We start from the raw sequence: 15172 nt of genomic DNA, 5'->3' as shown, positions 1-15172 counted from the left end.
AATCTCACAGAATCTATTGGAGTTGTTTTGATTCCACCAGTAATGAGTCTGAGAGCTTGGTTTTGAACATATTCTATTTCGTTTATGAAAGGTGAAGTAATTAAAATTTCTCCGCAGTATGTCAGCACTGGCTGTATAAACTTTTTGTATGTAGTATTCAGAGTATTCCTAGAGCATCCCCATTTCTTTCCTGCTAGTCTTTTTACAAGGGAGAATCTTTTACGAGCTTTTTCAGAAATGTTCGTATGCGATATTCCTTTGCTTTGAATGCCATGTTACTGGGATTAAAGATATCGTGTAATTTAGCCAATCGAAGAATTATTAATAGTCTGACTGGAGTATAAAATTGTGAATCATTTGCATTTCAGATGTTCCTGAAATTGATGTTGAAGAGGAAATAGTGACATCTGGCGAAGATTATGAAGCAGTACTGAAGTGCGTTGTGCATGCCGAACCTAAGGCGAGGGTTAAATGGTTTAAAGATGATCAGCCAATTCCCGAAATGAACCATACACGTATCTACCAAATGGAAAATAAGTTTTTCTACCATATCGATCAAACAAAAACTACAGATTTTGGGAAATATGTTTGTAGTGCGACAAACAGCAAGGGTACAACCAACTCTAAGGTTATTGAACTCACTGGTAAGAGTATAATTTTTTACCTATGCAGTTTAATCCACAAATAAATTAAATATTTTTAGTTATATCCATATCAGAGTTTCAGTTATTGGCAGGGATGCTGCTGCAGAGAGATAACATAGTATTAGTATTCAATATACCACTAACTATTTATTTATTTATTATACTCCAATTTTACAAAGAACCCTATTTTACCTGAGATAGGTATGTTAGGGTTATACCACTAACTATTTAGGCCTATGCAAAATGTTGTTAAATACTAACAGTTAGCATTGCAGCGCTGAATGTCATTCACTCACTCAAATTTAGAAAGCAGATTCTGAAACTCTGTCTTCTCATCTTGGCTAATCTGAGTTGTAACCTTGGCCAAGACTTTCATACATGGTATATTGTCCTTGTTCCTGCAATAACTGCTATGTGCAAAATATGAAATTTTTCAGTAGGATAGAAAAAACACATCTATTCATCCTATGGAAGTGGTACATAGGAGATTATGCATTCTTACATTTTCGAAAGAAAGAAATATAATTACATATAGGAGAATTTTTATTGTTTGCTGTATCACTATTTAAGTTACGGTACGGTATTTAATAGAGCAAAAATATGAAAATCGATAAATATGTCACATAGGAGTTATTGCAGGAACAACGACATGTACAAAATATAAAATTGTTCAGTAGGAAGAAAAACACATTTATTCATTCTATGGCAGTAGTACATAGGAGACTATGAATTCTTAAATTTTCGAAAGAAAAAAATTCAATCACAAACAGGAGATTTTATTATATCACTATTTAAGTTATTTAATAGAGCAAAAATCTGAAAATCGATAAATATGTCACATAGAAGTTATTGCAGGAACAACGATGATATAGTACTTGCTCATAGGGATTAGAAATGTTGCTTTTTTCCTGTCTGGGAGATAACTTGCTCACCCAGTGTGATAGATAAGTAGTATATACAGTGGAGCACAGGGTGGTATCATGATTAAGGCGTAATGCTACAAAGCCAGATTTAGATTCCCAATGGGGTCATGGATTTTCTCCATTGATCTAATCCTTCCAGCTGCACTATAGCCCTCAGCTCTAACAGAAATGAGTACCAGGTGTATTTCTTTGGGAGTAGAGGTGGCAGGAATATAGGACTGACATCCCTACTGCCATTAATGCCCATAGGCTGTAAAGATATGAGCCTTAACCTCCCTCCATCCTCTGTGCTGTAATGGGGTTGACTTGACTTTTCTTTAGTAGCCTATACACTATTAATAAAAATGGTTTTTAAGTATTATTTATATAGTTACAGTAGAATTCCTCTTAACCAGGACCAAAGGGACCAGCTAGTTCAGGACACGAGATTTTTCCGGATAATTGAATAAATTAAAAAAATTACCTGTTCATATTTTATGATGCCAACTGTTGATGCAGCCACGTGAATCTTATTTCCCATTCACTTCATCATAACTAAATAACATGAAAACTGTGTGGATTTTGTTTATTACAACCGTTGCTTACGAGATTATACAAGCTGGCGCATAGCACTTGAAATACGGGTCTGAAGTGGTTCCCTCATAATGCCAATTCCGCCGCTCGGAGTGCTGTTCTAGACTAAATATTCATAGCAGAACACTTAAATGACATTGACATTTGGGACATTTAAAGGATTCACCATTGCTTATTAAATGCTTCGTACAATATTTTATGGACAATAGACGTAATTTCCAAACTTCTACGTCTCAATTATATTACAATAACAGGCTGTCATTCGTGATATTAAAAGATATTACATATTATAAACTAAGGTACTACCTTTCTGTTGTTCAATTCATACACCGTACCTTTTCGGAAATAATGAAAGAAACTTAATATATTTTACATGAACACTGTAGTCTACCCTTTTCACGTATTCATTTATTATTATTATTATTATTATTATTATTATTATTATTATTATTATTATTATTATTCCAATGAATTAACGTACTATATTATCTTCCATTTCCCTGACTTCATAATTTAATCATTTGTAAGTAGGCCTAACTTATCCCTTTCTTTTTTAAAAATATATTGATGTTGAAGTGTTATGATTTTTATTAAAGCAAACAGCAGTCACAATACATGATTAGTACAAATGTGCGATTTTTCTTGCACAACTTGCAGCGGTGAAATAAATATCTAATAGGCCTGCTGATTAACCTGTTACTTATAAATGGCTTTTAAGGAACCCATAGGTTCATTGCCGCCCTCACATAAGCCCACCACCATCGGTCCCTATCCTGTGCAAGATTAATCCAGTAGTGGGTAGTAATAGCAAATGGTATGATATTTTAGTGTGTGTAAACAGTTTTTAAATTAGGAGTTAGAATGAAATTAATTAGGAAGTTAGACTGCAATATATGTGATTAGAAATGGTTTTCAAATTTGACCATTTCCCAAAACATAAACAAATATCTCAGGAATCTCAGGGACAATATTTTTTAGAATTTGCCGATCATAGGCACATGCGCATCTGCTCTCCCCGATCCCCATTTCATTTTTAGTAATGTCTGAATCTCGCTCTCCTGAGCTGTTTTCTGTCGTCACTCATGACATATCAATTTAATGAAAACATAAAGTAAAATTTTCGGTACACCATGCAGTGATAATTGTACTTTATCACAACGAATAATTGTAGTAATTATTATTTGTTTATTTATTACTCGTACTGTCGTAATAATATTTGACTTGGCTTGGAGGATGAGGGGAGTACGTTACACTAAACATGCTCAACATTAAAATCGCAATGCTGCGTATGTTGTATCCTAAATAATGCAAATCGTATATGTGTCAATATTCAGCAGTAATAATTAACCATTGTCGTGGAATATTTCGCCACTATAAATGATGATGGTAAATCATACTCTTTTCCTCGAATAACGCTACTGATTGCCTTAAGGCAAGACAAGCTAAGAACTATATTAATTTGATTTTGATGATGATGATGATGATGATGATGATGATGATGATGATGATGATGATGATGATGATGATGATGATGATGATAATGTCTGAAAATAGCAGAAACCGGTAGTTCACTTTCAGCAATTATAACAAATTAGAGGGAACGAAATCTGAAGGAAAAACACGGAACTGAAAACAATTAACTTGCCAAAGTAAATGAACCATATGAACAATGTAGTTTGGAAGCAAAATTTTAATTCAACAAATTCAGACTTTCGGGAAACAAAATTGCAAATTCCATTAAATAACGCTGAAAATCTGCATACCGGTACTGATATTTAACAAGTCATCAATAAATCTCAAATAAGACTGTAATATGCTTGGCATATTTATAATTTTCGTAGTCGATCAATAATGCACAATTAATGAAACTATTTTCACGATACACAATGCTTAGTAATGGAACTATTCATAATTTCTTAGCACAGCGAGGCGAACCTAGCGGCAGAAATTGTCATGACTCTCAGAGACCTACTCTCGATCGTGCTATGTGCCAGCTTGTATAATCTCGTAAGCAACGATTACAACTCATCACGCAACACAAACGGTACACTAATTTTAGGTTCAAATATTCACTGAACATGAAAGTTCTTGCGAACTTCCTAATGTAGCAACACTGACTGTCCAGCTAGGGCAACGTCGATAGCTCAGATCGTGGCAATGTGGCAGATTCAAACATCTTTCAAATGTTCATTTCCTTACAAGCTTGTTGCCAGAATCAATAATATTAGGTTTCTGTTCAATCAGTACTTGCCACTTAAAACAATGAATTATATCTTTGAGTATAAAAATATATTTATTTTATTTCACTACGAGCGCTTTTACATTATGGCCTCATCTGAACATGATAAAAACACATTATACAATATCTGGTTGACAACTTACAACATGCATGATTGTATCATTACCACAGAAACTAGAACTCAACTGAGTTTTTTTGTGAACATGTCAGAGTGCATATATGATTTTTTTTAAGTAATTGAGCATTATTGTCCAATATGGAGAACCAGAATTACAAAATATGTCTTAATTATAAAACAGTTAAAATGCAATTAAAAACAGTTGAACAACATATGTTGAGTGAATTAGTTGCCCATATTTGTTAAAATTACATCTGTGATATGGTGATAAAATACTATCAGTTATCAATATGTAATAAAATTAGATGTCCAGCAGTGATAATTACAGATGAATAGTAACTTGGTTGAAATGTTTGTTGGTGGACGTTAGGATGTGTAAAATGTCTAAACGAGATATATTTTGTTTTAATTTTACTATTATTAGATGTAAACGAAATATAATGTCTGTCAAATTGTTGCCAGAGCTTAAAAAAATTCACTGTGTATGCAGTGAAGTTTCACAACATCGTGAGCTGACATAACGTAGATGAACACTGCTCGGCGAATCTTATGAAAGTCTGCAAACCTTCATCTGCTTCCTTCTAAGTGACTTGCATTCTGACGTCTTCATTATCCTTTTCTGCCTGCTCATCTTTCTTTTTCCGCAGTACATGTTCAATTATTTCGTCATCATCTAGAGGGAGAGAGAGACAGTGACAGGAATGTAATTGTCTACATCCACCCAAGTGTATACTTCTTCTTCAGTACCGGTAATCTAACTTTGTCTGAATTATAGACTAAAACCATTATATCGGACACAGGTCGTAATGTGAATCCACGAAAATCTTCGTCACATGTCTCTTCATCCTCAAACATTATGAATTTACACCAAGAGTGACGTAAAGTAAGCATTTTACTTCTTTTCACACAAGAGAGACAAGAAATATGGCATCTTTCAGTGAGAACTTTTCCTGAAATTCATGGTTGCTTCCTTCATAGTATTGTATTGTATAGTTCACACAGTGGCACATGAAAAGTAGTTTATCCTTAAGTTTTGTATGACTCCTTGGTCCATTGGTTGGATCATGCTTGTTAAATTGAGAGGTAGAAACATGACACAAATACAGAGACATTATTATGACGTGAGGCAAGACAATGGTGGGTAACTCGTGGTCCACTACTAGCGTGATTTCCGGCAAGCGCATAATCATTTTTCCGGCACTTTTACATAACAGTACTAACAATAAATGTTCAATAATTTGGACTTACCATGCTCACAGTCGTTGATGAAAATGGCCCCTATTTGCTGCCACACACAACTGACATCTTCTGATAAACGAATGAACACTCTGAAGTTTCATCATTGATAGCCTCGATTTCTTCTCGTATTTAGTCTTTTAATTCATATATAGAATGAGGACTTTTCCTATAAATCCTACCTTTTACTGTTGCTCATAAATAAAAATTACACGGTGTTAGATCTTGGCTTTGTGGAGCCCACAGATGATTACTTATTAGTCTTGTACCAAAAGTACGTCGTAATTCCCTCATTGACACAGTCACACAATGAGAATTTGTTGGTAGGCATTACCTAAATAGACAACAATCACTAAACTTTATACATTAACTTTATACACTTTAAGAATGAAGACTTTCGTAACACGACTTGTGACTACAGTGAATGCCATATGGCGACTAATGATCTACTATGCCATACCTCTAACAGCTCGTGCATTGCAGACCGCGTAGGGAGTGGGCCACCAGTAACCCACCGTTTTCTCTTCTCACATTGTAATAATGTCTCTATATAGTCCAGATTTCAATCTTCGGCAGTAGAATGGGTATGACAGTTTTCCAGCGAAAGAAACACTTTACTGTTTGGCGCTAAACATTTCTTCTTTCAATATTCCTTCACTCTAGGCACGAATATGCTGCGAAACCATTCCTTGAATATCTCAAAATCCATCCATGTCGTCCACACCTGTGGAGTAAGGTTAGCGCGTCTGGCCGCGAAACCAGGTGGCCCGGGTTCGATTCCCGGTCAGGGCAAGTTACCTGGTTGAGGTTTTTTTCGGGGTTTTTCCTCAACCCAATATGAGCAAATGCTGGGTAACTTTCGGTGTTGGACCCCGGACTCATTTCACCGGCATTATCACCTTCATCTCATTCAGACGCTAAATAACCCAAGATAATAATAATAATAATAATAATAATAATAATAATAATAATAATAATAATAATAATGGCTTTATTTAACCTGGCAGAGTTAAGGCCGTAAGGTCTTCTCTTACACTCAACCAGGATTAAAACTTGCTTACACAGTTGAACATAAAACTGGATCGGAATTAAGTAATTACATATTGATACAATTTAGGTACATAATGAGATCAAAAGAGGTAGTTACATAAAATTTACCTCATGAAATAAAAATGAACACAGTGAAATACATATTAATGTTGTTAGAATCAAATACGAATCACATAAAAACAGAAGATGATAATTCAATAAAAAATGTACACAGTAAAAATAAAAATAAACACATTAGTATACATATTAGTATTAGATTACAATTAAGTAGGATTTACGTAATTAAACCAGAAACCGACAATTGAATAAAATGTACACAAAAAATGGATTAATAATAAAAAAAAACAACATAGTGGGATACATATTGGCGTTAAGTGATAAATAAACACGATTTAGATAATAAAAATAAGAAAAAAAAAAGATAAATAAATACTGTGGAACACATTCCATTAAATATTTGCAATGCGTTAGGTCTGGCAACTCATAAGATATTTTTTCTAATTTACATTTAAAGGAAATTAAAGTTCGGCAGCCCTTGACTTCAGGCGGCAGAGAATTCCAGTGACGAGAAGTAGCAACAGTGAAAGATGAAAAATAAAGAGATGATGTGTGCAGTGGTATTTCTAGCGTGTTATCATATTGTGACCGAGTATTTAAGTTGTGATACCGAGAAAGACTGGGAATTGGACAGATAAGTAAGAGGGAGTAGAGGTGTGCAAAATTCGGTATAAGAGAGAAAGGGAATGTAACTTTCTCCTCTCATTTAACCTGAGCCACAATAATTTATCGAACGCCAAGATGTTGATAAAGCATCGCAAAATAACCTAATAAAATAAAAATTAAATCCATCCATGTCTGATAAATAACAAGAAAATTTTTTATGTTGTGGTAGTAGTTGTAGTGGTAGTGGCGATGGTGTTGGCAGTGTAGGAGGTTGTTCATTTAGTGGCGATTTAAACTGCAGAGGTTAATCAGTATCGGTATTCATTGTGGTCAAGTCGAAATGGTTGACAAATTGTGGATGGAGCCCTCTGTCATGGATAGAGTTCTTTTACGTGTCGTAATTATGACATGAAACACATAATTTATTTCTTTCCTTTCGAAGTAAGCCATTCTAAAGATTTTATTGCTGTTTGACATTCATCACCCTCAGCCAGGATTGAACCCACAAAGTTCAGATCCAAGTGCCAGCATGGTAACTGAGGAAGGCTCTCGGTAATCCCCATGCTAAGTCGGTCTTGTTTCTGATTGCTTTAATAGAATCAGAGTTTCTGATTCAGTTTGACACATTTTACAAATTGACTTTTTCAGGGATTACACCTGAGGAGATGTATCTGCATAAATATTATTGTATCGCTCAAATCTATTCTGCCCAGCAAAAAAATAAATTGCACAAACATGTATATCATACGATTCTATAAATCTTCATATCAGTTGATAAATTGAACTAGTGAATGTTATGTTATGTACTGGTAATCTTTAATATACTAGTACTAACTTACTTACCTATGGCTTTTAAGAAACTCTCATAACCCCTCATAAGCCTGCCATCGGTCCCTAACCTATCCAATCTCTACAATCATATCCCACCTCCAAAAAATTCATTTTAATATTATCCTCCCATCTACGTCTCGGCCTCCCGAAAGATCTTTTTCCCTCCAGCCTCCCAACTAACACTCTATATACATTTCTGGATTCGCCCATACGTGCTACATGCTCTGCCCATCTCAAACGTCTGTATTTAATGTTCCTAATTATGTCAGATGAAGAATACAATGTGTGCAGTTCTGCATTGTGTAACTTTCTCCATTCTCCATCCCTCTTAGCCCCAAATATTTTCCTAAGCACCCTATTCTCAAACACCCTTAACCTCTGTTCCTCTCTCAAAGTGAGAGTCTAAGTTTCACAATCATACAGAACAACCGGTAATATAACTGTTTTATAAATTCTAACTTTGAGCTTTTTTGAGAGCAGACTGGATGACTAAAGCTTCTCAACCGAATAGTAAGGTATTTCCCATATTTGAATGGGTTATTTATTAAAGGGCCTAAGTCTTGAATACTAAATTGTTAGCAATTTATTAAGAAAAACTGCTTACAAGCTGAAATTTTGAAATTAACGCTGAAATAAAAATTGTATAATAAATTCTACTAAGCATTAGAGTGTGAAACTTGGTCCTCTTCATATCTAAATCGATGTGTCTACACCCAAAAAGCAGTTATTACATTACAAACTCATTTTCACAAAATTAGCGACTTAGGCCCTTTCATAAATAACCCATTCATTTATTCTGTGTTTAATTTCCTCCTGAGTGTCATTTATATTTGTTACTGTTGCTCCGAGATATTTGAATTTTTCCATCTCTTCAAAGGATAAATTTCCAATTTTTATATATCCATTTCGTACAATATTCTAGCCACGAGACATAATTATATAGCCTACTTTGTCTTTTTGGGATTTACTTCCAAACCTATCTCTTTACTTGCTTGAAGTAAATTTCCCATGTTTTCCCTTATAGTTTCTGGTTTTTCTCCTAACATATTCACGTCATCTGCATAGACAAGAAGGAGATGTAAGCCGTTCAATTCCAAACCCTGTCTGTTATCCTAGACTTTCCTAATGGCCTATTCTAGAGTGAAGTTAAAAAGTAAAGATTATAGTGTATCTCCTTGCTTTAGCCCGCAGTGAATTGGAAAAGCATCCGACAGAAACTGACCTATACAGACTCTGGTGTATGTTTCAAACTAGTTTCTTGGGAATACCAAATTCAATTACAATATCATATAAAACTTCTCTCTTGACCAAGTCATATGCCTTTTTGAAATCTATGAATAACTGATGTATTGTACCCTTATACTCCCATTTTTTGTCCAATATCTGTCGAATACAAAAAATCTAATCAATAGTGGATCTATTAATATACTATACGATGTAGAGAATACAGAATAACTATGAACATGAAGCAGCGCTAGACACGGCTGCTATTCTGCAATCAGCCACAGAGATGACTGCAATGTTACCTACTTAACAACCACACTATGTAGCTCGCTGTGGCAATGCCTTTTTGTTTCTTTCTTTACGTGCACAAAATTTATTACATGTAGGACTTTTTTGATAATACAAAGTGAGCCAATGAAACTGACGATTTTAAAACTTTAATAATTATTACACTGATAACTTTGAAACGAAAATTTCACTTTACATTTAAAGTATACACAATAACATTTACCTGTACCTCATGAAATTCTTATTTTCTAAACATTACATCCCGCAGGTGGGACCCATTTCATTGCACACATTCTTCAAGTCTAAGTTTAGCTGTGTCTCTGGTCGCATCATCCTGTTGAAACCACGTGTCTCTATTGATGAGAGGATCATTGGCAATTTGTGGAGACAAAAATTCTTGAATCATTCAGACATATCACTGTGATATTACAATAACAGATGTTTCATTATTGTCCTCAAAGAAATAAGATCCGATGATTCCTAATGACGCTATTGCACACTAAACTGTGACTTTGACACTGTGTAATGATTCCCCATGCATTTCATAAGGGTTAGTTGGTGACCAGTATCGAAAGTTTTATTTATTGACGTATCCAGAGAGATGAAAATGAGCTCCATCACTCATCAGCATATTGTGGACAATGTCTTCGTTAACATTTAGATACAAGAATTGTTGGCTAAAAGTCATGCGGTTTACTTTATCATCATCTTTTAATGTCTGCACCATTTGAATTTTGTATGGATGTATGTGTAAGTCTTTATGTAGAATTCTTCATATACTGATGTTTGACAAGCCAAGTGAAATTGCATGACAACGAGCAGAATATTTAGGACTACAGATCATAGCAACTCTTACGGCGTTGATATTTTCCGGGGTACATACAGATCTTTGCTTACCTGGAGACTTTTTCTTTAACGCAGAACCAGTTACTTCGAAGTTCTGAATCCAGATTTTTATTGCATGGGCTGGACTGATGGTATCGAATCACTGCAATGGATATTGTAATGTTATCGAAATAGCAGCAATGAAACTATCATTATTTTTGTAATATGCCTTAGTAGCAAAAGCACGTTTTTCATCCGTCCAACAATTCATTATAAACGGTATCAAATGGGAATAGATCGTTGCTTGTAACAATTGAAATACCCAACAACAGCAGAAAAGACACCGATCTGAAAATCGCCTGTTTCATTGGCTCACCTTGTATCATGAGAAAGAGTTATGTAGTGCCTATATAATTTTGGCAGTTTATATCGTTTACCCCCCTGTATAATATATAACTTTCCTATACTGATGACAGAAATGTCAACAAGGACGAGTTGAAAAAAAATTAATTTGCTGTTGACTGTGTTGCATTGTGAGTAGAGTCTGGATTTTTATGTATTATTGTTACTTAAAATGCCCACTCAGCATCGTGATGCACTTGGAGAGCTCGATAGACAGCGAAATCCGGTTGTGAAAGTCAGCTATAATGGCTGGGGGAATAATCGTGTTGACGTCATACAAAATTTTGTCGAATATCCTTTTGAGAAGATTAACTCCATACGTAGATGAAATTATTGGGGATCATCAGTGTGTTTTTAGGCGTAATAGATCGACTATTGATCAAATTTTTTGTATTCGACAGATATTGAAAAAAAAATGGGAGTATAAGGGTACAGTACATCAGTTATTCATATATTTCAAAAAGGCGTATGACTCGGTTAAGAGAGAAGTTTTATATAATATTCTTATTGAATTTGGTATTCCCAAGAAACTAGTTCGATTAATTAAAATGTGTCTTAGTGAAACTTACAGCAGAGTCCGTATAGGCCAGTTTCTATCTGATGCTTTTCCAATTCGCTGCGGGCTAAAGCAGGGAAATGCACTATCACCTTTACTTTTTTACTTCGCTCTAGAATATGCCATCAGGAAAGTTCAGGATAACACAGAGGGTTTGGAATTGAACGGGTTACATCAGCTTCTTGCCTATGCAGATGACGTGAATATGTTAGGAGAAAATCGACAAACGATTAGGGAAAATGCGGAAATTCTACTTGAAGCAAGTAAAGTGATAGGATTGGAAGTAAATCCCGAAAAGACAAAGTATATGATTATGTCTCGTGACGAGAATATTATACGAAATGGAATTATAAAAATTGGAGATTTATCCTTCGAAGAGGTGGAAAAATTCAAATATCTTAGAGCAACAATAACAAATATAAATGACACTCGGGAGGAAATTAAACGCAGAATAAATATGGGAAATGGCTGTTATTATTCGGTTGAGAAGCTTTTGTCATCTAGTCTGCTGTCAATAAATCTGAAAGTTAGAATTTATAAAACAGTTATATTACCGGTTGTTCTTTATGATTGTGAAACTTGGACTCTCACTTTGAGAGAGCAACAGAGATTAAGGGTGTTTGAGAATAAGGTTCATAGGAAAATATTTGGGGCTAAGAGGGATGAGGTTACAGTAGAATGGAGAAAGTTACACAACGCAGAGCTGCACGCATTGTATTCTTTACCTGACATAATTAGGAACATTAAATCCAGACGTTTGAGATGGGCAGGGCATGTAGCACGTATGGGCGAATCCAGAAATGCATATGGAGTGTTAGTTGGGAGGCCGGAGGGAAAAAGACCTTTGGGGAGGCTGAGACATAGATGGGAAGATAATATTAAAATGGATTTGAGGGAGGTGGGATATGATGATAGAGACTGGATTAATCTTGCTCAAGACAGGGATCAATGGCGGGCTTATGTGAGGGTGGCAATGAACCTCCGGGTTCCTTAAAAGCCAGTAAGTAAGTAGTAAGTAACCACACAATACCAGAAATGGAGTTGAAATTGCTGTCGTATGCTACATCGTACGCAATTTTTTAATTCTGTAAGACACGTTACGAAGTAGGTGAATATTGAACAATGAACAAGTAATAACTGCTTTACTGTGTTAATATTACGGTAAATTACCTGGCTGACTACCTTCGACATGGTGTTTGTCATTCTCCGAAGCCTTAATTTTGGAATAAAAGTTAAAGCCACTGTCCAGTATAACAAAGCGTACCTCCTCCATTTGTAGGAAATACCCCAGACACTCTTCCTTTCCTACTTCTCTGAAACACCAGCTAACAAAAGACAAAGTTAAAAGTTGATCTGCCTTCAGTCTGTATAGAGACATGAGCTCATTATGTATCATGATCTGTCAATCGCCTAGGTTTTTCCAGAGTTGAGAACAAAGTGCAGTCTGCCACTTTGGAGTAACGGTTAACATGCCTGACCGTGAAACGAGCGGGCCCAGGTTCAAATCTGTCATTGCTTATACGCCCACTTCCATTTGCGCTGTATTTGCCTTGACATTGGAAATTTTTTCTCTTCACTCAACTTCAATTGCAAATTTTTCAAATTTAACTTGTCGAATACTGATTGTTCTTCAATTGAGATTGTAGCCAGCTTCGTTACGAATCGTTTGACACCACTGCGAACGTTCTATCGTTTCACATTCTCGAGTTACACTGCCTCGGCTGCTATGCCACTTTTCAATTCGTGCCTAAACTATTCTCCTCCCGTGTATTACTAGATGACGTCACTTGCTCCAACTCAAGGTCATGTTGGATACATTGATCCTTCGTCTGTTGGTCGCCATTTACTCCATTGAAATATGTTGTGTAGTTTAGAATATATATGCGTGACAAAATTGGTCTGAAAATATATCAGTCTACTTTTTGGGATGGTACTCTAGTACTGGAACAGACGTATCTATTCATGTCACTTAGCAATTGGAAAATATAGAACTATCACAGACTTCTTTCCTAACTGTTCCTGAGATATCTGAATCCAATGCATGATTTCTGTCATTCAATGGCTAAAGGATATGTTATCAAAGGTTATTTTTATTTGGGTCTTGATTTATACTAAATTAGAATATTTTACATTTCTGATGAATCATTGCCAAGATATGGCACAATGCCCTTAAAATTGGTGTAGCCTAGTTCCAACAAAATTGAGGTGGATGGCAACTCTGGCAATATTATCTAATTAGGTTATTTCAATGCATTACAGGCATTTCTTAAGAGTTTGCAGATAAATGTGTACATGGAAATTATTGAATTGAAACAGTATCAATATTGAATTATACATACATGAAAAGTAGGATTAATACTAGTTTACTTGCCCTTCGCTTGAAATATTGCCTTTAGAAAGTTATATTATAATTACCGAGATAGTTACCGTTTATAATTATGCTTTATTATTTACAGGTAGACCTTCAACACCAAAATTCATTAGAGCAAATTTAGGAGACAGTGGAAAAAGCCTTCATGTAGAATGGGATATTATCAGCTATGCTCCTATCTCCGAATACAAATTACTTTATAAACCAGCGGTAAGTATTATTTATGTCTTGTTTAATTCTGTTAAGTCTTTCTGATCTCGTAGGCTGTAGTTATCGGGAAATATTTTTACCAAAAGGATACAATAATCAAACACATACTGGTACATAACTACAAATTACAGGCATGTAATGTACCGTGAGTACAGTATAGTAGAAGCTGTTTCCTCTTCTGACCAATGGCATGTATTCAGTCCGTGCAAACCAACCACTACTTGGTTAAGAGTTTATTTAGTAATGTTATAATATTATTTTCAAATTAGAACTGTATCTTTTTAATGTTGGTACCACAAAATGGATTTAATATTTTTGTAACGCTTGTTGTTCACTCCTTCTCCTCCACCCCGCCAGTCCACACCTGTGGAGTAACGGTTAGCGCGTCTGGCCGCGAAACCAAGTGGCCCGGGTTCGATTCCCGGTCGGGACAAGTTATCTGGTTGAGGTTTTTTCCGGGGTTTTCCCTCAACCCAATATGAGCAAATGCTGGGTAACTTTCAGTGTTGGGCCCCGGAATCATTTCACCAGCATTATCACTTTCATCTCATTCAGACGCTAAATAACCTTAGATGTTGATAAAGCATCGTAAAATAACCTACTAAAATTAAAAAAAAAAAAAAAAAATCCACCCTGCCAACCTTCTTCCTTTGTAAAATTCTTGCGTCTGCTGAATTGTTGTAGTTAGAAGTGTGTTAAACATTCCTTCTCCCCCACCCCACCAACCCTCTTTCTTTGTAAAATTCTTGCATAGACTGGATGGTTGTAGAATAGACCAGAAGACTGCAAGTATGTGTTGCCATGACTGCCCCTCTTGACGTTACTTGTAGACAATAAGAAACCATACAAATTTAAACTTTATTCGTGTTCACTTGAAACTTGATGAAACCAAGCACTGTTAACTCTGCTTCCTTTGCCATTCTTTGGTGCTACTTATGATTAAAAAAAAAAAAAAAAACAGAAACGAAGTGTGTCACGTCAGTGATACAGCACATTAAGCAAATTTTTATTGTATATAA

The 15172-nt window shown here is 35.3% G+C and overlaps 1 protein-coding gene across 2 annotated transcripts in view; it reads left to right on the top strand.

Annotated features, from left to right (window-relative positions):
- LOC138700194 (neurotrimin-like) overlaps positions 1-15172 on the top strand; it is a 712090-nt gene that overhangs the window by 622971 nt on the left and 73947 nt on the right. For both annotated transcript variants that reach the window (XM_069826628.1, XM_069826627.1), the window contains exons 6-7: positions 369-644; positions 14029-14153. In XM_069826628.1, the coding sequence (XP_069682729.1) occupies positions 369-644; positions 14029-14153 (401 nt within the window). The remainder of the gene's footprint in view (positions 1-368; positions 645-14028; positions 14154-15172) is intronic.

This window comes from Periplaneta americana, chromosome 5 (genome assembly GCF_040183065.1).
Source record: "Periplaneta americana isolate PAMFEO1 chromosome 5, P.americana_PAMFEO1_priV1, whole genome shotgun sequence".
Lineage (NCBI taxonomy): Eukaryota > Metazoa > Arthropoda > Insecta > Blattodea > Blattidae > Periplaneta > Periplaneta americana.
The sequence above is the reverse complement of the archived record's forward strand: the minus strand, read 5'-3'. Positions and strand labels throughout refer to the sequence as shown.